Source organism: Panthera uncia, chromosome C2 (assembly GCF_023721935.1).
Source record: "Panthera uncia isolate 11264 chromosome C2, Puncia_PCG_1.0, whole genome shotgun sequence".
NCBI classification, from domain to species: Eukaryota; Metazoa; Chordata; class Mammalia; order Carnivora; family Felidae; genus Panthera; species Panthera uncia.
The window spans coordinates 47,693,545-47,716,575 of NC_064810.1; the positions used below are offsets into that span (position 1 = coordinate 47,693,545).

Genomic DNA, 23,031 nt, shown 5'->3' on the forward strand with positions numbered 1-23,031 from the left:
CTTTATTCCAACAAACTACAGAGGCAGAACACAGGGTAGAAACCCCATAAACGTGATTTATGAAATAACTAGTCAATTATACCAAGAGGAGAAATGGAGCCATGACAAGATAAATGTAGTCCTTTCACAAACTAGTCTGCTTGATGCATGTCATTGGTCATTGTTTGGACTTTCTATATTTTTTTCAGCAATATTTTTATTTCTGTAACTACTATTATATTTCCTAAAACATCCATTAGATTTTTTTTGTTCTCTTTATATCAAAGGACACTTCCTGACACCGCCTTTGTCAATATTTTTGCTTCTGATGTAAATTCTGCCCTCACTCCCTTCTTCTTAAAGTGTCTCTGTCCATCACCCCCTCCCTGACCCTCTCTGATTCTGGGGTTCTTCCTGCTGCCCAAACATAAATAAGAATCTTGGTGATTTTATTCCATTTCCTTATTCCATTCGCTCACTTCTGAGCCAAAAAATTGTTTAGGTATTTTTCATTCTAACAAAAATGAAAAGAATTTTCATTTCATATTCCCTTTTATCCCTGCTGTTGTTTAACACAAGATGTCTTACATCTACCTTATCCCACTTTCTCATCACTCGTGATGCCTAAATCTCTTTGTAATCTGGTATCTGATCTGTAATATAATAAAACCTCTTGATCAAACCTAGTGATTTAATCCTTCCTGAGTTTCCTCACTACCTTAAAATCTACTTCTGTTCAAATCTGCTCCTATTCCTGTTAGCTTCAGGCCCCTTCTCCCCTCAATCAGTTTTCAAGGCCAGTTAGGTTTCCCTGCATGATTCCTCTTTTACCTGTTTCTTCTTCATTTCTAAGCAGCACTTATGGGACCAGTTCAGGTTTTTATTATCTTTGGACTCTTAAAATAATTTTCAAACTGGTCACAAATTTCCAAAACTCTCTCCTTTATCCCCTAATGGTGGCTGGCTTAAACATCAACCAAAAGAATCAGTTTCTAGTGATTTTGGTGCTACCTAAAATGAAATAGCTCACCTGAAATGGCCGTTATAAAACAAAGCAAATAATACCAAAATCAACAAGAATAGCAAACAGGACCATTTACTGAGTGCTTACTGTGTGCCATGTACTGTGTGAACCGTTTTACACGTATCATCTCATTAAATTCTGACAACCCCATGAGATAGTAGTATTATTATCCCATTTTACAGATTTTAAAAAATGCCTTTAAATACCTTATCCAAGGCCATTCAGTTAATAATACAACAGAATTTTGCACATAGGTCAGTCTGACCAGAATTTGTACCCTCAATGTCTGTGCTGTTATCATTGCTGGAGATACTCACTGTGGACTCTAGACAAGAGATGTTGCATAAGACGTTCAAGAGCTAGATGGCCTGACCTTAAGACTTGCTCTGTAATATTCCACTTATTCACTTGTACATGTGTTGAGAACTGCTATTATAAAGCAGGATGCTAGGATCCACATGCAATGGAAGATGATTGGGACACTGAAAACTGCAAAAATGAGCTCACAGTATAGTGAAGGAGGTAGATGTATATATGGATAGAACTAAAGAAGTTGGGATGAAAAACAGAGGGTGCTGAGGGGGGCTGGGTATAGCCCTCTACACTTGAACTGTTGCAATGGACAAATGGCATTTTAAATCCAAAGGGTGTGACTTAAAGTTGGATATCCTACATAAGTCCAGGAAAGCAAAGTAGTCCAGATTTAAAACTCATGGCAGGAGCATGACTTATATATTATTGGAGATAGATTCTATGAGAGATTCTACGATTTCTTTTACCAGGCAGTAGAAGCTGGTGGAGATTCTTTAGCCAGGGAATAAAGTTAAGCAGTGATGGAGGAGGTTAGACTTACCAGCAGTGGGAGAATTAGAGATTGGAGGGAAGAATCTCAAATAATACACTCAGTCCACACGAGTCAACCAAGGAATGACTCATGGAAGAAATGAAATGAAGAAAACAAAGATCAAAGTTATATTTGTTTTTTTAAGTTTATTTTGAGAGAGAGAAAGAAAGAGAAAGAGAGAGAGTGTGTGCAGGCACACACACACAAGGACGGGGCAGGGAGAGAGGGAAAGAGAATCCAAGCAGGCTCTGCACTGTCAGCACAGAGCCCAGCATGGGGCTAGATCTCACAATCCTTGAGACTGGTAACCTGAGCCAAAATCAAGAGTGGGAGGCATGAGCCACCCAGGAGCCCCCAAAGTTAGTATTTCTACACAAGAATTGATGCAACTAGATTTCTTTATGGGATAAGTGTGCTAAGAAAAGCATTAATATAAATCAAAACTGAATTTCCTACCTTGAAAGAAATTAAAGTAATGGAAAGGAATTTTTTTGGTAGTACAGATTAAGAATTTAGTTGGAGTTTGAGGTACTAACCACCATTATTTGGTCATTCTAATGTAGATCATTACATCAACAACTGAAAATAGTCTTAGAACTTTGGAAATGAGTCAAGGTCAGATATTAGCCCTGCAAGTCACTTATATCCTTATCACTCCCATTGCTCTCTGTACAAAAGCAACATCAGCACATCCTTTGAGCTTTTAGAAATGCAGAACCGCAGGCTTTTTCTTATGCTCTGGAATAGAATCTGCATTGTAACAAGGTCTCTTACATGATTTACATGCATAAAGTTTGAGAAGCACTGTTTTACTTAGTTAAAGACACAGCATAGATGAGATAAGGGGGGAAACAGATGAGAGATCCAAGGATAAAACTCTATTCCACTTTGGGAGGTAGGCTAACAATTAGCAATAGAGAGGAGAAAAAGGCCAAGAGAAACATTTCACAAAACATGTCAAAGAAAGAGTTCAAGAAAGACGGTGCTGACAATTCCACTGAGAGGTTAAAAAGGTAAGAACTGAGGGGCATCTGGGTGGCTCAGTTGTTTAAGTCTCTGACTTCAGCTCAGGTCATGAGCTCAGTTTGTGGGTTTGAGCCCTGCGTGGGGTTCTGTGCAGACAGTTCAGAGTCTGGAGCCTGCTTTGGATTCTGTTTCCCCCTCTCTCTGCCCCTCCCCCACTCACACTCTGTCTCTCAAAAATAAATTAACATTTAAAAAAAAGAGTATGAACTGAGAAAACACTTCTAGATTTAGCAATTCATTGGTCATTGGTGACCACAAAGAGATATTTCAATGGAATGGTAAAAAAGGAAAGGAAACCAGTGAAAGGGAATAAAGATTGTAGGGGTGGAACAAAAACCAGGTATGAGAGAACAGACCACTCTGAAAAGTACTGGAATGAAGAGATTGAAAAATAGCTTGGAAGAGCTAACAGAATTAACAGAAAATGTTGTTTGGTGATAGAGAAATCTTCAACCTATTTGCAAGCAAGAGGCATGGTCTCAATGGCAGTGAAGGGGTAAATTTGAGAGTAAAGTCTTAAGGAATGTGGAAGGGACAGGATGATGAGCACAGTCTCGAGTCAGAAATGTGCTCCTTGGAAAGAAGAGAAGGAGGATGAATCTGGGGTGAAGAACGAGTGAGCTGATGGTGGATAATCTAAATTTCCTTAGTTTTGCAGAAGCCGGGATGGACTGGAGTAGGAAAAGAGCCAGGGAAAGTAGCCAGGATGCTATTTCCAGGATCCAGAGTATGGTGACAAGTGTCTGAATTAGAATTATTGGCACGAATGTGAAGAAGTAGAAAATAAAGACATTGATGTACTTCCCAAAGGCAGAACCATTATAACTTGGGGGCTTATTAGCTGTAGGAGAGGAAAAATAAAAAATGAATCAAGATTCAAGTTAGAGTGAATGGAGGAATGAAGGTACTTCAGAAAGTACTAAGATGTGGACTTGAAATATCAAGAGAAACAGTAGGAGTTCAATTTTGTCATGTGAAGTTTGAAGTACTAGTGAAACTAAAGTGAAAATGCTGCTGTTTTACTTTTTATTCATTCAGTATATATCAACTGAGGGCCTATTATGTGCCAGATGCTGATCTAGGGACTGGGAAGATTAAGTTGGTTATGATACACATGGTTCCTGTCCTCACAGAGCTTAAAATTTACATGGAAAGACAAATGGATAATAAGGCTTTGGGCTCAGTCGAGAATTCAGACATCAAAAATATTTGCTTCTTAAAAACCTGGGGGGCAGGGGGGACACAAAAAAAGAAAGGCCAGAGCCTGCTCTGGACCAGCCCAAAAGGAGGGCCCTCATTCTACATTAACAGTAAATAACTACAGTATGAAAGTGTCAGAAAATGTGAAAATGATTTCTAAACAAATCATAAAGCTTTAATAAGTTGGCAAAGGAGTGAGAACTAAAGCAATCTTGAACACTTTAACAAGTTGGAAACATGGGAAGGAAAAAATAAGCTATTAATGAGGGAATAAATTTGGTTAAAAACATGTTTTACTCTTCATTGGGGCCAATTTGGAAAGGTTTCTTTTGCCCTTAGATATATTGAGGACAAATGTGTACATTCTTCCATTCAAAGAGTAAAAACACACCTACTTTCCAATGTAAATTCAGGAAAGGATTTAGGAACATGAATACCCATATGGACCCTATGCAAACAGTAACAGAGCCATGTGTTATGAAGGATAACGTGATACGCCATTAATATTTCCAAACTTAAAACAAAATGAAACATAGGGGTTTTCTCACTTGGAAACTTACTGCATTGAGCTTTCATAGATTAAGTCGAAATCCAAGTATAAAGACAAAAAAATTTTCTTTGTATAGGATAAATAGGGCTGTATGCATCAATGAGAAAGGATGCCAATATTACACAGAGTGCCAGTATTAGAATTCAGTGCATTACACTGATGCCAGTTGGTGTTCCTAATGCAAGCTAAAGGCATTCAGATTCCAATGATTATTTAATAAAGTACTCCTGAAGGCAAAACTCAGCTATATTAATCTTCTGGTTTTCAAGAAGCAAACATTCCCTATAGCTACTATTATTCTAACCTACTGGCTTAGTCAAAATTCTAAAACAAACAAAAAAAACCCAGCATCTTGTAGGGTAGATTTCTCCAAGTCTGCTTCTAATTACATTCATTTAGAATCCTGGTGGATTTATTTGGGCGTTTATAATGTGCACAGTAGTTCTAGGGCCTTTCAACAAGGACCACTATTTTTTCTCAGCTACCACAAAGACTTTAAATTTCAGCTCTTTATTAACGGTATTAACTAGGAAGAAAGGAGGCATGTGTAAATGAAATCCGTAAGTACTCCAAATGCTTTCTTTTAAGCATTACCATTGAATTCTTCCCTGTTAGTCATGTCCTAAGAGTTTCCTATTTTTGTCCAGGATATCTTGATTGTCCCATTCATCCAGGTTTCAAAGTTTACAAGTATCTTGATATGTTATTATTGAATCTTAAGAAAAACACTTTATGCTAAGTAGAATTACCAATTTTGACTATTGTGATTTAATGGGCATGGCTCCATCTATTTGATGACAAGAGTAAAGCCAGGGTGTGTGGGAGATGAACAAGGGGGTTAGGGAGAGATACATGCATGGTCTGAGTAGCTTGGGTCTTCTAATCAATTGCCTTGGTTAATATCCTAGCTTCATCAGACCATCTGTTCCTCTCCTTCTCCCTGTATTATCTCTTTGTGCTATCAAACCATGGCAACATCTGTCAACTAGAATCAGTATCAGATAAATTCCTTCATGAAGGGTAAGGCCAAATGGAACTGAAGGAAAAATTTGAGGACAGGGGAAGAAATCATATCCAAAGCATGCTCTATGGATTTGTGGGTTAGTTAACTCCATGAATTTATCAAGCAAGTTAAGTAACTATTAAAATCAGCTTCATTTTGCTACAAGAGCTCCACATTTCCTTGCTTCCTTTTTTTGTTTCCCCTTCTGTCTTTAAATTAGAAACTCAAGAAACTGAAAAGGAGTAAGAAAGCAATCCGTAAATGTTAACCTTCTCAGCATGGTACCCTGGATCAATCCAGTAAAAGCTGGAATTACCACATGAAAGCCTATTCTGTCAAGAGTCCATGTTCCAAACAAAGTAAGTTAATGGACTTAGTGGTGGGTGATAAAGGAACATTTTAGTTTCTTTGAAACATCTCAAGCTTATTTTTCAAGAAATTTGGTTTTGGCACTATCTTCTACATGGGTTTTTCCAATAATTTCTTCCTTCAGAACTATGAACATGTGAAGGAAAATCTAATTTTTTTCTTAGTCTAAATTTCCTAATGAAAGTCATATGAAAGGTACTCTTGAGAACTTAGGAACATTTTTAAAGGTCTTTTTTTGGTTCAATTTAGACAAATAAAAATAAAACACTACACAAGAGATTATGTCCAAAAGTATATGAAAAGTATATGAAAAGTAATAGTGGATATTAAGACTCTAGTAAGATGCTGCTATGCTAGAACAGCAAAAATGCAAAATGCTGACAACATGAAATGCTGGTGAGGATGTGGAACAATCCGAATTGTCCTATTGCTTACAGGAGTGTAAATGGAAAAGTCAGGCGAAAAAAAAAGTTAAATATACATTTCCCCTGTGACCTAGCAATTCCACTTCTAAATATTTATATAAGAGAAATTAAAACATAGGTCTACAAAGTCTTAAAGAAAAACATTTATAAAATCTCAATTCATAATAACCCAAAACAAGACATAAGTAAGTACCCACCAGTAAAAGACTAGATAATAAATTCTGGACTATTCACGTAACAGAATACCACTCAGAAGTGAAAAAAGAATGAGAGGTGCCTGGGTGGCTCAGTGAGTTAAGCCATCAGACTTCAGCTCAGGTCATGATCTCGAGGCTCGTAAGTTTGAGCCCCACTTTGGGCTCTCTGCTCTGTCCCCCTCTTTCTCTGTCCCTCCCCACTCGTACTCTCTCTCAAAACTAAACAATAAAAAAAAAGGAATGAACTATAACACACACAATGTCATGAAAGAATCGCAAAAACATGCTGAATGAAAACAAGGGGACACATAACATGCTGTATAATTTCATTTATGTACAATTATAGATTAGGCAAAACTTATCTACAGTGATGGAAATCAAATCAGTGGTTGCTTCTTGAGATAGGTACTATCTGGGGGAATGAAAAGGTTCTATTTCTTGATGGGGCATAGAATACATGATTATGTGCATTTTTCATATCTGATCAAATAGTGCATTATATTGGATTTAAATTATACCTCAATAACACATTTTTTATTTAAAAAGGAAATGAGGGCATCTGGGTGGCTCAGTCAGTTGAGGGTCTGCCTTCAGCTCAGGTCATGATCTCATGGTTCATGACTTCAAGCCCTGCATCAAGCTCTGTGCTGACAACTCAAAGCCTGGAGCCTGCTTCAGATTTTCTGTCTCCCTCGCTCTCCACCCCTCCCCCCCACTCACATTTTAACTCTCTCTCAAAAAAATAAACACTTTTTAAAAAGTTTAAAAAAATAAAAGTGGGATGAAACTTTTAAAATTTAAAAATCACTTTGAGTCCATTTAACTTTTTTAAAAAAATTTTTCATAGAATGCCTCGGTTGAAGTGAATTTGGAATCCTTGTCAGATGCAAAGTTTTGAATTAAAAACATTTTTTTAATGTTTATTTTTGAGAGAGAGAGAGACAGAAATCTGGAGAGGGGCAGAGAGAGAGAGGGAGTCACAGAATCCGAGGCAGGCTCCAGGCTCTGAGGTGTCAGCACAGAGCCTGACGCGGGGCTTGAGCTCACAAACCGTGAGATCATGACCAGAGCCAAAGCTGGACACTTAACTAAGTCACCCAGGTGCCCCTGAAGTTTTGAATTTTAAAGGTAATGTAATAAATACTTATGATAAACAACCATTGTCTATCCCAGCTTCAGCATTCAGTACAGACCATACCAAATTTATGTGCTGGATGGATGAATGGCAATCATTTGAAAATACATTAGATGTTTCTTATTTTGTCCAGTGCAGGAAGATAGGAGCTTCATTTCCAAACCTGTGCTTTTTCCTGTGTTTACATCTCTCCCTGTGTCTATGTCTCCAGTTTTCTCCAGCACTGATTCTCAAACTTAAGTGGGCATCAGAATTTTCCAGAGGCTTGTTAGAACACAGATTACTGAGCCCCACCTTCAGAGTTTCTGAACATGAGAAGTGAATCCAACTGATTTTGGTGCTACTTGGTTTGGGGCAACACTTTGAAAACTACTGCTTCTAGTACTTCAACTGTCAAATCAAAGATCCATCCTTTTCCAACCAAAGATCAGTATTTCCAACTTTCAACCATCTTTCCTAACTGCCTTGGGCCTCATCCTCTGAGCTTTTATTACTCTTCTCACGGAAATTCCCCATTGCTATTTGGCTCATTCTCCTTTGTACTTGATTCTTTGGAAAGAAAAAATGCTTGCGTGTGTTTTCTATTCAGGTAGGTGGTTAACTTCCTCATGGGGAAGGGCCCTCACTTAGTATTTTCATTCCCCTCACGCTTAGGACAGCCTGTATAGCTAATGGGTGATCTGTATGTGCTAATACCCCTGATATTTATACATTCTTCTAAAGCATGTACAGATACCAGAAAACCAAGAGGTAGGGGGCACCTGGCTGGTTTAGTGGATAGAGCATGTGACTCTTGATCTTGGGGCTGTGAGTTCAAGCCCCATGTTGAGTGTAGAGATTACTTAAAAACAAAAACAAAAACAAAAACAAGAGCTAATTTACAGGTTAAAAAAATCTTTTGTTAGATGAATTACCTGTCATTGGGACAGTGACTCGGCAATGTCCAGTCATGGTGTGGGTTAATGAGGAAACCCCAGGACAGGAATACAGAGCTTGGCGACAGAGTGCCGACCACCAGCTGGAGAGGTTTGCGAGAGCGTGTTTTACCTGTGGAGGTAACATACGGGTAACAGTTTATTTTTATATTGGGGTAAAATGCATAAAAATGACTCAGGAAGATGATGAAGAAGGTGAAACCATCAAGTGTCTTTTCATAGAGCACACCAATATTATTAATTTTGTGCCCATGAATTTAAGCATAAACCCAACAAAATATTATTTTGAGATTTATGTGTGTATGCATGTGTGTGTGTGTGTGTGTGTATATATATATATATATACATATATATATATATATATATATATATATGCGCGTATATGGGTAATGTATGCATGTAAAGTATATCCAGTCATACCCAGGTTTTATTTCTTGTGGGTTAGGGATGTATATGAAGGTCTTAGCTATTACCAGTGAAATGAATAATGCAAATGGATTCACTCCATTTCTTTTACAGATACAATAAAAGCATATTTGGTTCCCCATCCCCTACTCAAGACTATGAACTAGTGTGAAAGAATATCAAAGAATAGAAAGCTTAACATCTAGCTTGTCGGTTATATTCTTTTTTCAAGCCAATTTAGAAGCATAAAAATCCCTTGTCATACTATTACAGTAAGCATTTTTTTTTACCTTAGTGTCTATATAGAAAATGTATGCACTTTTTTTTTTTTTACACATTCTTAATAATGCTGGGAGAGTGGAGATAATATAGGAATCACGGTTCTTCTGATGGGACTAATTGGATTTGGGCAATGCCAAGAGATGGTGACAAACCACTTAAGATCTTTTTCCAGCATATAAGGGGCAGATATTTGCATTTTCAAAAAATATTGGAAACTTCAGGATTAGGGGACAGTGCAAAAGAGGAATGAAGATTCTTTGCCATGGAAACCAACACTGGCTCAATAAAAAAAATCTGTAAATAAAATAATACAGTATCTAATAAAATTATGCAGAATATAAAACATTCTATATTTTCATTGGACCCTGTCTTTCATTTCGTGAAATACCTGTTGTATTTGCTATAGGAAGGATTTGTGTTATTTTAATCTAACACAATAGGAACTAATAGGAAGGTACCCTTTGTATGAGCTTAGTGAAAGTTACCTGAACCAAATGTCCTTGACAATTTTGTCAGGCTTGCTGCTTCTATTAGATTTAAGTTCTGTCAGTTGTTACTGTGGTAAAAACCCTTCTTAGCCAAGAATATGTATAAACAAGTAGTGGCAGATTGTTTCCTTGTAACATAGCTGAATTTTTTAAAAAGACATTTGAAATAATTGTCAAGGATAGCTGTTATTTTGTTGTAAACATGCATTTATCCTTCTCTATAAAATTTTCCAGTTCCACCTATGATACTACCTAGCATTACTATGATTCCAAGAGTCCAAGTCTGACTGCCTATGAGGGTAGATTAGAACCTGATGAGAGTGAGAGGTTTATGCTGTTTGAAAAAGCCCTGAAGGGATTCTGATATTCCTTTTCTAGCCCCTGATTGGTTCTCCCTAATGTAATACCACTATCTCATTCTACAAATGAAAACTAAGGCCAAGCTAAGTTTCAAGGGTATCCAAGTTCATACCAAGAGTAGGGTCAAGACTCAAATTTCTGTCTTCTGAACTGTACCTTTGTTTTGTTGTTGTTTTTTTTTTTCCTACATCACTGGCATAGCTCACCATGTATGAAGATAATGCCATTTAGAGACAAAAGATAAATTTTCCTTTCTCCAAGGGAACCTAAAGCCTACAAGACCAGAAAGTATTTATTTCACTAAGTATCGATCTGATACAAAAGTGATTAAAATGTATGTGGTAAATGCAAATATAAAATGAATCAAAGTTAATACATTAGTCATTATATCATTCTCAAATTCACATTACAAAAAAAAAAAAATACACCCGCTGCCTGAAAGGAAAGGTGGGGTAGTACAGTATATCCTGAACAAAATGAAACAATTTCCTGAGCCCATCATCACAAAGAGAAAAATAATTTCCAGACCAGTGCCATACAAGTCCCCACAAAGTGCTACTGAGTTGTAATCATTCTTTTGACGTCCCTTACACATCTTTGTGTTTTTTGTATTAAGAAAGAGTTTGATGAATGTGAGGCCAGAATCCCATGGGTCCTTACTAATACTTCTTGACTCTATTAAATATTTTGAAATAAAGTCTTGAAATGGTGACTATCATTACAAGTTATAAGGAGCAACTGAAATTTCCCTGATGCTTTGGGATAATTTAAGGGGCCAGGAAAAGGGGTTTGTATTTTTCAAAATGCTTGACTATTAACTGCTTCTCTAAAAAAGACATGAAAAACAACCGAAGGAGGGGAGGGGACTGTGGCAACCTATTTCTGGTAACTGGCTTGGCTGATGCGTCCAGAGGACAGGATTCACAACTGCAAAGGGGAGGTTTGCTCAGTGTGTTTAAAGATCTGTATGCTCCCCCCACCTCCATGCCAACCCTTTAGAAAGATCTAACAAAGGAGACCCTTCGTTGTTTGACATTTAGTGTACTATAAAAGAGAAACATGATTAGGAAATATGTAAAGAATAATTGACATTAGAAAATGAAAGAGAAAACCAAACCTTTTTCTCAAGTATCTACAGTTAGGGAGATTTAATACCAGACAGTAAAAGCATATTCACAGCTTCTACAGCCTCTTACAGCAAGGGCGGCTTATTTGATCTGAGAAGCAATTTTAGTAGTGAAATTGGAAAATGTAAGGTTTTTAATCTTTCTCCAGCCATGTAGAAAAGGCTTCTACTCACTTATTCCACATGGCATTTACTTTCCTGTTTCATGTCTCCCCATCCCTGGGAGTATCTGTGTTGTGTTGCTATTGTTTCATGAAAGCAGTCCTTGCTCTATTTGTTCGACTAAATAGAAGAGGTTTTGAAGGAAGAGATGAGGAGTCAAGTAAAACCCAAGTTCCAACCCATGTAACATGCCTATAAATGAGTTACGCTTTTGAAATGTAAACAGTCTCCTTTAACAAAGGTTAGACATCAGATTTTGCCCTTAAGATCCGGAAAGCACAATAGAGCATGGGTTCACACACTGCCAAGTAGAAACAAGTAGAAACAGGCTAGCAGGAGCTAACTCTAAATGAACAATTGCTGTGGGCCAGGCCCTGTGCTACGGGCCACACATGCATCAACTCCTTTAACCCTCACAACGGCCCTTGTATGCAGGGGAGAGGAGGTACACACAAGTCCCGTAATTTGCCTAAATTCCTCACGTTTGTATGTAGTGGTGCTGGGAGAAGGTCCCAAGCAGTCTCTACAACCAGACCATAATACTTGCAAGGAGGGTTGACACAGGGCCTGCTGTGCTGTATATTCTAATCCATGCTCCTAAGGCTTCTCCAATGCACTTGGTCTCCGTGGGTAGAAATGAGAAGGCATGGCTTAAAGTTAAAAAAAGCTTAAAAATGAACAAAATATACCTGAGCATGACTTCTTTTGACTTGGAGGAGGGGCAGGCCGCACAACAATCAGATACTTCGGTTCCGCATCTGGAAATGGTAACATTATTTCTTCAGTAAAATTCTCTGAGAAGGAGCAACATTCACAACAGTACATCCATGTCCTGACTCAACGTTCTCCAGCATTAGTCATCATAACCACATCACCAGTGGATGACAGGACCCAGGAATTCGGTAAGTTAATACTTCCTGAGATGGTTCAGTCCACTAAGTCTTTTAAATGAATATTAAATCCAGATTTTCAAAACCAAATGGACAGGAGTCGGGGAGAAGTCTTAAAAGAATCTTGCTAGACACAGATTTCATGTCACATTTTCATCAATTCTTTCCTCTGCAAAGAGGTTTTCTTTTAATCTGATCATACCCATTTTGTTACCCTATCCTTCACGCTCTTCTGATGCTTCAGAATCAGAGAAGGAAAATCATACTTTCATAAGACACAACAGGGTCTCACATGCTGTGTGATCTGAAACTGCTCACTTCTCTGTTAATATCAATATTCTTTTTTTTTTAATGTTTCTTTATTTTGAGGGAGAAGGAGGGGGAGGGACAGAGAGAGGAGGAGAGAATCCCAAGCAGGCTCTGCATTGTCAGCGCAGAGCCCAGCACAGGGCTTGATCTCATAAACCGTGAGAACATGACCTGAGCCGAAATCAGGAGTTGGACACTTAACCCACTGAGCCACCCATGTGCCCCCACAATATGAATATTCTTAATGTTCCTTTTTTTTATCCTACTTGCATAATTTCTCAGCCTGTTATCATACTCAACCCATCCTCTTCAGGAGCAATTTTTAAATAGAGTCACCATTTTGTGTTGGTATACTTTCACTAAAATATGCCAATGGAAAATAAAGAAAATCTTTTAAAAATATTTAGCCTTTAAATAAATGATGTTTAAACAATCAGTATGCACTACATCAGGAACTAATAATTTATCAAATAATTTTTAAAAAATTTTTAATGTTTATTTTATTTTGAGACAAAGAGAACATGAGCAGGGGAAAAGCAGAAAGAAAGAGAGAGAGAGAGAGAATATCCCAAGCAGGCTTCATGCTCAGCTCAACCCAGGGCTCAATCTCACAAGTGTGAGGTCATGACTGGAGCTGAAATCAAGAGTCAGACACTTAAGCAACTCAGCCACCCAGGTGCACCCAAAAGCTTTTTTTTTTTTTTTAATTGATGTTTCCAAGATGGTTGATTTTAATATATATAAATAAGCCAAATGCACATTGGGCATACTAACTAGCATTTCCTAAGCACTTCTACTGGACTGATTGATGAATCTTATCTACAATAGTTCCTCAGTAACTTTGGATCCTGAAATTCATTCTATACCCAATTTCATTTGGATGCTGCAGTCAACAAGAGTTCACCTCTGCTTGTTCAGGCAGACCTCACATCTTCGTTTTGTTTTCATTCTGAGTGCAAACAGCTCCCCTCTCCATGAGTTTGGAACAGAGGTTTCTCTGCCCAAGGTTTTACAGAGCTGACCTTCTTCTCGGATACAGACAACGTGGCAATTCAGCCACTTTTAATGACTTGAGACTTTGTCTTTTACTGGACACTCCATACAACCTTATTTGTTATAACCTGCTACAGTAATTACACTCCATAAAGTAAACCAGGTAACCTCTTGAACTGACATCAGAGCTTTGGCTGTTTACTGATAATTACCTCATAACCACAACACAGATAAGGGAATATTCATTATGTTTCAGATCTTGTGTTTGAAAGCCTATCTTGCTTAGAAGAGCTTATACAAGGAACACTTAACCTAAATCAAGGTCCCTAATAAGAATATAATGTGTTTCCTGATTTTATTTGGGATATAAAGGAACAAATATTAAAAAAGTACCACATATTCAGTACTTTCTATGTGTAGACTATCTGTTAAGCACTTCACATTTGTGACTTAACTACTCGTGGCAACCCTACTTGATACATACTATCATCACCCCAATTTGTAGATGAAGTTACTGAGGCAGGATCAGCTTTGTGGGCTGCAACATGCACCATCAAGCAGGGCCCCAGGTCCAGAGGGGTCTCATGCTTGGTTTAATGCCCTGCTGTCACCATCTTGAAATTCTTAATAGTTAAATCTTTGAATCTGTGTTTTGTGAGAGAAGCCTGAAGGGACGATAAAGCACATGTGTGAGTAGACAGGAACCATATGCAATTCCTGTGCTTTCTTTCCTTCACATTTAGCGGTTGAGATGCCCTATTAGGTATAGCATTCTGAGGGACCCCTTGTGGTAGGGTCCCCTCCTTAAGGAAAAGAAAAACCTCAAGGCAACCTGGCTACACGCATACGGGACAATATCCCTCACAACCTTGAAACATGAGACCACTTAATCAGACTACACGTTTGTGTGTTACCACATATGGGAGAAAAAGAAGTAGAAAATATATTTTAAAAAAACGATGCCATGTGGTGTTTGGGGCTCAGTTCCTTGGGTACGAACCCAACTGAGCGGTGCCAGCAGGAATAAAGTTGCTTCTTGCAAAGAAAAACCTCGGTGTTACAACTCTGTGTGAGAATCCTACTACACCCTGAGGCAAGGGGATTCAGCAAGACTCAAAGGTAAAACAAGGTGAACCTATTGCATCTAGGACTGAGGGAGAGGGTGCGGAGGGGGCTGAGAGGCCACACTGTTCAATCAAACCCATATTGGCTTCGCTGCAGAAAGAAGGAAATGGCATTTTAATGCCAATGGCAGAACAATCCTATAGTATCCTTTCTCATTCATGTTAGTTGTACCCTATTTGCCAACCAGTTCCACTGAAAATGATGACCTAGAAGCAAAGGGGAAACCAGAGCAAGGCCCGATTCCCCCCAATTTTCACATTTTCCTCACTCGTAAGTAAGTCCAGGGCGGGTTGTGGCAGCATGTCCACGCGCCAAGGAGTCAAGTAAAAAGAGCAGTTAATTTTGTGCACTTTCAGTCCTCTGGTAAGAATGAAGTACGTGTGCATGTATGAACTACCAAGAACAAAGTGTGGCATTTCAGGGACTCTGCTTAGGAGCTAAAGGCCCAATTTTGCATTTAAAATTAGCATTGCACAATGTAAAGATAACTGGCAAATTTCATGCTAATGATGTATAGTTTTAATTTACTTAATAGCATTAAATAGCAAATAAAATGATATCACAAGGTGAGAGAAACGAAGAAAGGAAAAATTTTATATTTTAATATCTTTAATGACATTTTTCTCCTGCTTTTTGAAACAAGGGCCTCCCATTTATGTCGCATTTGGCCTTGCAAAGTATATGGCTATCTTAATCTAGTCCTCAAAATGCCCTTTTACTTTTAATGTTCTTTTTTTAATGTTTATTTTTTGAGAGAGAGAGAGACAGAGACAGAGCATAAGCGGGGAAGGAGCAGAGAGAGAGGGAGAGGGAGAGGGAGACACAGAATCCGAAGCAGGCTCTAGGCGGTTGGCCCAGAGCATGATGAGGGACTTGAACTCACTAGCCATGAGATCATGACCTGAGTCGCAGTTTGACGCTTAACTGACTGAGCCACCCAGGCACCCCTACTTTTTTGAAGATTATTTATTTTGAGGGGTGGTCAGGGGGAGGGGCACAAGGAGGGGAGGGGCAGAGAGGGAGGGAGAGAGTGACAGCATCCCAAGCAGGCTCCACACTGTCAGTGCAGAGCCCAATTCGAGGCTCAAACCCAGGAACCATGAGATGGTGACCTGAGCCAAGAAAACAAAGGTAAATCTCTATGTTTCTTAAATTACCCTCACTGTGGTGGAGTCTCAGACCTAGCCTTTCACTTCCCTCCTTGATGCACATTAATTCAATTATGCCTCAGTGGTTTTAAAACAAAGTCCAGAAACATGAGAACAATAACATACATAGAAGCCAAAGATAGTGCCATGATCCAAGACATATGGTTACATGAGCAATTTAAAAGTAATTTTTGTTATGATCAGTCATTTTGCATAAAGCACAGGCTGTTACAGTCAATTACAAATTGGAACAGATGTGGGGAGCTGGGTGCAGTTATGTTGCCTCTCACTGCTCATTAGAAGCTTCCAACATTCATGTATTTCAGCAGACTCTGAACTTGGTTTGGAACACAGAGATGGAAAAATAAAACAACTAGAAAAACCAGAATTTCTATTTCTGTTATGTACTATGAAATTCTTTGTGGGCAGCCTGGAAATATATACACTGTAGCTTGATCAGCAATTCTGGCAACACATGCCAAAATATACTTCATTTAGAAAATGTGTATAATTAAAATGTCAATTTCAGCAAATTTGTGTAGAATGCAGTTACTTGAACCAACTTTCCATTCCTAGTAATTAAGCCTATATCATGTTGTCGACTAATTACATCTAATTTGTTTACTATTTCAAATGCCCTGGAGGTGAAGGATTGGGACGAGCTTACTTTTTAAGACAGTGTACTATTGAAATCCTTTATAAAGTACTAAATTTTTTGATAATGCAAATAATCCTCCCATGATTGCCCTGTTTGATACATGTCAATTATCACATGTTTATTAGAGGACAAGTACGTTGTAGGACACCACTTCAGAATGAGGTCATATCGAGGTTTATTTCTGCCTTGCGCGTTTCCACAAAATAAACATTTAATAAGCCAGCATGATCCTATAGGAAATCATGTAAAGGACTTGAACAAGAATAATAGTTTGCCCTTGCCATCTTTTTAACCATTTTGTCTCATATCAAACTAAATTTCTAGACATGAAAGCATGGACTCCAGAGCCTGGAATCAAATCCTGCTTTTTAGTTTGTTATACAAGGTGAGTGTTTAATGTACGTACATGTTTCCTCACCTACAAAATGGGAAGAATCATAGTACCTAGCTGCACAGAAATCTTAGTGATGATTAGCCTGTAACAGTGCCTAACACACAGAAAATGCTAAGTTTTAAAAAATATTTTTATTTTTGAGATAGAGCACAAGCAGGGGAGGGGCAGAGAGAGAGAGGGAGACACAGAATCTGAACCAGTCTCCAGGTTCTGAGTTGTCAGCACAGAGCACAACACGGGGCTCAAAACTCCTGAACCCTGAGATCATGACCTGAGCCGAAGTTGGACGCTTAACCAACTGAGCCACCCAGATGCCCCAGAAAGTACAAATGTCAGCTATTACGAGGACAATAATGATGATTTCTTGAAAGCAGAAATTTGCCTTAAGAGGCCCTGAGGACTTATAAAAAGGAAAGAAAAAGTTTAAAGCCTTGTTTTTTAAACCAACCACCACAGACTCCAAAATGCAAAAATATCACAAAAAAGAAACTTACACACCATACGACAAAGATCTTATATCCTGACCAAACTTAAAACTGAGCTGTTTTTCAACAGGGCCCTGAGTCTTGGGGTTTTGTATTCATCTCTGTGTGGTCCGATTTTATCAAGTAGTTTAGGCAGGATCCTCTATCCTCCATACTTGACCACACTTGACATGAAATGAGTTTCCTTAACCTCCACCATCCTCTGATCACCCCAGCTTGCCCTTAGCAAGAGTCCTGTCAGGTCAGTTGAGCCAGAATCTCCCCTGTCTTCTTCATGTTTCTTCTCAGTTATTTTCCATCCACTGACTCACACCCTGTTCCATGGCTAGAAGTACTCACTTTTCCTTATTGTATTCAGAATGCAGCTTAATCTCTCTCCCATGCTGCAAGACCCCATTGTAGTGGTCCCCATTTCCCCTCAAATAAAGTTTCGCCAACCATCTTTAACAAGTACCACTGAGTAACTTTTCCCTTCATGATACTCACACATATCAATGGAAAAAAATCCTAGAATATTGGTAAGTAGAATCGGTCAGCACATACTATGGCTAAGTGTAGATTATTCCAGAAATGTATCATAAAATGAAAATATACTTATTTCAACAGGTAACTAAGAGTCATTTAACAAAATTCAACACCAATTTTTTTTATTTTTTATTTTTTATTAATTTCTAATTTATATCCAAGTTAGTTAGCATATAGCACAATAGTGATTTCTGGAGTAGATTCCAGTGATTTATCCCGTATGTAAAACACCAGTGCTCAGCCCATCAAGTGTCTTCCTTAATGCGTCTTATCCATTTAGTCCATCCCCCTACCTACAACCCCTCCAACAACCCACAGGTTGCTCTCTATATGTAAGAGTCTAAGTTTTGTCCTTCTCCCCGTTTTTATATATTATTTTTGCTCCCCTTCTCTTATGCTCATCTGCTGTGTATCTTAAATTCCTCATATGAGTGAAGTTATATGATATTTGTCTTTCTCTAATTTCACTTAGAGTAATACCCTCTAGTTCCATCCACGTTGTTGCAAATGGCAAGATTTTATTCTTTTTGGTTGCTGAGTAATATTCCATTGTACACATATACCACATCTTCTTTATCCATTGTATGTATATACCCCATCTTTATCCATTCATCCATCGATGGACATTAGGGTTCTTTCCATACTTGGGCTATTGCTGATAGTGCTGCTATAAACATTGGGGTGCACGTGCCCCTTCGAAACAGCATACCTGTATCCCTTGGATAAATACCTAAGTAGTGCAATTGCTGGGTCATAGGGTTGTTCTAATTTTTTGAGGAACCTCCATACTGTTTTCCAGAGTGGCTGCACCAGTTTGCATTCATACCAGCAGTGCAAAAGAGATCCTCTTTCTCCACATCCTCGCCAACATGTGTTGTTGCTTGAGTTGTTTATCTTAGCGATTCTGACTGGTGTAGGAGGTGGTATCTCTTTGTGGTTTTCATTTGTATTTCCCTGATGATGAGTGATGTTGAGCATTTTTTCATGTCAATACCAATTATTAATGATAAATAAGGATTCAAGGGAATCTTTCCTTAATATGATAAATAGATCTTAAGACATCTGACCTAACTTTATTGAATGTACTCTGCACATAATTCCTATTGAGTAACTCTCCCTAGTTTAACATTTAATTCTCCTTTTTCTTTTCATTATTTTTAAAAATATTACACTAGGATTCTGGGGGTTTTTTTAATTAAAAGATTTAAGTTAATTTTTAATTAAAAATTTTTTTAATGTTTATTATTTTTGAGAGAGAGAGAGAGAGAGAGAACAGAAAGCAAGCAGGGAAGGTGCAGAGAGAGAGGGAGACACAGAATCAGAAGCAGATTCCAGGCTCTGAGCTATCAACACAGAGCCTGATGTGGGGCTCGAACTCACAGACTGTGAGATCATGACCTGAGCTATAGTCGGCCGCCCAACCGAGCCACCCAGGCGTGCCCAAAAAAATTTTTTTCAAGAACGAGTATGCATGAGTAGGGGAGAGGGGCAGAGGAGGGAGAGAGATTCCCAAGCAGGTTCCAGGCTCAGCACGAGTCCAACGCAGGGCTTGATCCCAAGACCCTGGGATCACAACCTGAGCTGAAATCAAGAGTTGCACATTAAGCCAACTGAGCCACCCAGGTGCACCTAGGATTCCATTTCATAACCTGCTACAGGCTTTCTTTTTAAATTTTATTTATATATTTAGAGAAGGAATAGAAACAGGGGAGAGGCAGAGAGAGAGGGAAAGAATCCAAAGGAAGCTCCACACTGTCAGCTCAGAGCCCGATGTGGGGCTTAAACTCATGAACTGTGAGATCATGACCTGACCAAAATCAAGAGTCAGACCCTTCAGACTGAGCCACCCAGGAGCCCCTCAGCTTTTCTAATAAGCATCTAAGACTGTAAATTAGGAAACAAGAACATAATCAACTATATTATGTGTTCTTTTGGGGACTAAAATGAGGCAGTGGGTTAGAAGCATTACTGGAGTATTTACACACGAGGCCAACTTACCAGAACTATAAATTAGAACTAACTTGCTCACCAAGACCCAGATTTCAGTTTCTATGTCCATTTTCCCTTTTGAGGTGCCTCCTTGTTTTACTGAGAATGGCTGTCCTCTTCAAATTTATTTTCACTTGTTCTCAGAGAGGATCACAAAAACAACCATTTCCAAGTTACTGTGAGTGAATTCATGTTAATACAGTGCCTGTGCTCATGACACATTCTATTTTCATTACATGGGAAAAGCATACATCTGCGACTAAATACACACAGAAAGGGCATCAGGCAACAAGTAGGGAGAATATTTTGGCCCAATGCCTTTCCTATTCCTTTCCTTATTTCCTGAATTCATAAGGTGTAGAGAACCACCATCTCAATGAGCTGAAGACAGCTGGCTGGCAAAGGTTTTGTTAGAGACTAGACCTGGGGAAGGTGTGCAGGCTCTATTCTGGCAGGAGAGGGGCCAGGAAACAAACTGTTACAGTGCTTTAACGGTCTGGATTACGGGAGGTGGACATCACCTCAGACACCTTTCAAGGTCCAGAGAAGGGATTCAAGATGAAAATGAATTTACAGGTGACTTTGAGTCTATTAAACACAGTCCATAAACACCTTTTGTCGGTAACTAGATTTTTGTAGTCTTAAAAAAAAAAAAAAAAAAAAAAAAAAAAAGGAGGTTGAATAGGTAGAATTACCCCTACTATAATTTAGAGGTTTAAAAAGAACAGTGATGCTTTTTCTTTGGTTCCCTTGCCAAGAGGGAGAGACAGCTGCCTCTGGGTCCCCAGGGGAAGAGGCTGAAATCTTCGCCCTCCTGAGCTAACTGGGGCCTTAGAAAGTCTCCCGAGATGCAGAACTTGGGTCCTAGAAACCCAGCAAGGAGAACACAGGACGTGGAGCTAGAGTCCTGTTCACACAAAGGGCCCCTCTGAGAGGCTGGGCTGGCCCCTGCTGGAATTTTGGCCCGTAGGTACCTGATCAGAGGGTGGAAGAACAGCAAATAGGTCAAGTTGTGACCTTGCTGTCATTACCTAAGGCCTGTCCTAATAAGGTCAAGAAACTGACAGATTTTTAAAAAATGTTTATTTATTTATTTTGAAAGAGAAAGAGAAAGCAGAGGAGGGGCAGAGAGGGGGATGGGGGAAAGAATCCCAAGCAGGCTCCACACTGTCACCACAGAGCCGGACGCAGGGCTCAAACTCAAGAACTGTGGGATCACGACCCGAGCTGAGATCAAGAGTGGGATGCTTAACCAACTGAGCCACCCAGGCGCCCCTGAAAGTTTCAAAACTGGCTGAAGAGGGTCAGTGATTTGGAAGGAATTGCAGCGGAGAAGGGTTTCAAAGCTGCTGCCTCACCGGGGCTCTTACTGGAACACAGAGTGGTGTGCTGTGGGAAAAATGAGGCTCCTGAGAACTCAGAGTCAAAAGTTGACACAGAAGGGTCAGACTCCCAAGGTGAAAAGTATTTAGCAGTTACTGAATCTTTTCTATTTTGGTTGTTTATCTTACTTAAAAACATTTTTTAAAGTAATATCTTCCTTGCTCAAGCTCCAAACCCCAGTCAAACCATGAGAAAAACATTAGTTAAAACTAAATTGAAGGACATTCTACAAAATATCTAACCAGAACTTCTCATCAAAAGTAAAAAGAAATTGATGTGGTCCACTGGATCTGAAAGAGACATGACAAAATGTAATGTGGTACCCCTCCATGGGCTCCAGGAAGAGAAAAATGATCTTAAGTAAAAACTAAGGAAATCAAAGAAAGTACCAACTTTAGTTAATAACATATCAATATTGGTTCATTAGTTGTAACAAATGCACAATATTAATGTGTTAAGAATAGGAGAAGTTGAAGTATATAGGAATTCTTGGTACTATAGGAGCAACTTTCTGTAAAGCTATTCTAACACAAAGAGTTTATTTAAAAAAATGAAGTATCTGTTTATAAAAAACAGGTAATATGAAATTTATGTATCAATGAGGCAAAGGAAGTTGTTTCAGTGAGCATAAAATAAAAGCCCTAGGGGATGCAAAAGCAGCGTCATTAATCAACGGCTTTATTGTTTTTTAATTCTTTATCAAAGAATGGTGTGATTTTATAGTTAAAGCTACTTTAGAATTTGATAAAGTAAGGGAAGTATTTTTATTAGATGCCAATGTGGCACATCAGAATACTACTAATAAATGAAGAATAAAATCACTGGGGCACCTGGGTGGCTCAGTTATTTAAGCATCCGACTTGGGCTCAGGTCAGGATCTCACGGTTCATGAGTTCTAGTCTCGCATCAGGCTCTGTGCCGACAGCTTGGACCCTGGAGTCTGCTTCAGATTCTGTGTCTTCCCCTCTCTCTGCCCCTCCCTCACTCACACTGTGTCCCTCTCTCTCTCTCTCAAAAATAAGAACATAAAAAAAAGAATAAAATCACTGATAAAACCTAAAACAACAACTACGGCCAGGGAAGTCTCCATACATTAATATCAATTTTTCTTTGCATCTTCAAGTGTCCACATGCCACACTTAACTGTAATCTGTCCTAAACGGGTACAATCAATTCCCTTTAGTTTTTAGCATTTGGCAGACAGCTCCTGTGGCTTATTTGGTCAACACAAACACTGAGTAATGTCTGTTCGAAAAATCCCCTTGAAAAGCTTCCCTGTGTTTGAAACCCAGGCAGAGAGAGTTCCACCACTTACCCGCTAGTCAATTCTGGGGAGAAAAAAAAAACCTCCAGAGTGTGGCCATGGAGGGGAGAAGCAAACAGAGCTCCAGCCAGGGTCCTTGGCTCTGCTGTTCTGTTCTCAGCTGCCTTTGCCTAAACTTGCAGACATTATCCCTGGCCTGCTGGTCCATGAGGAAGAGAGGGGAGCCTCATTGAGATAGAGGGGTGTCCAATCTGGCAGGGAGTTAGAATATAAAAAGACAGTAAATGCTACTTGTCTGCTCATTTCTTGAAAGGCGCCTCATCGTTAATTTCTAAATTCCAGTGGAGTAACCAACCTT

The 23,031-nt window shown here is 38.9% G+C and overlaps 1 protein-coding gene across 1 annotated transcript in view; it reads right to left on the reverse strand.

Annotated features, from left to right (window-relative positions):
* The window catches only part of ABI3BP (ABI family member 3 binding protein), a 273,089-nt gene that overhangs the window by 164,760 nt on the left and 85,298 nt on the right, over window positions 1-23,031 (reverse strand). Inside the window, exons 3-4 of the mRNA XM_049628087.1 lie at window positions 12,200-12,268; window positions 8,667-8,799 (exon numbers count right to left, since the gene is read on the reverse strand). Coding sequence (XP_049484044.1) covers window positions 8,667-8,799; window positions 12,200-12,268 — 202 coding nt within the window. The remainder of the gene's footprint in view (window positions 1-8,666; window positions 8,800-12,199; window positions 12,269-23,031) is intronic.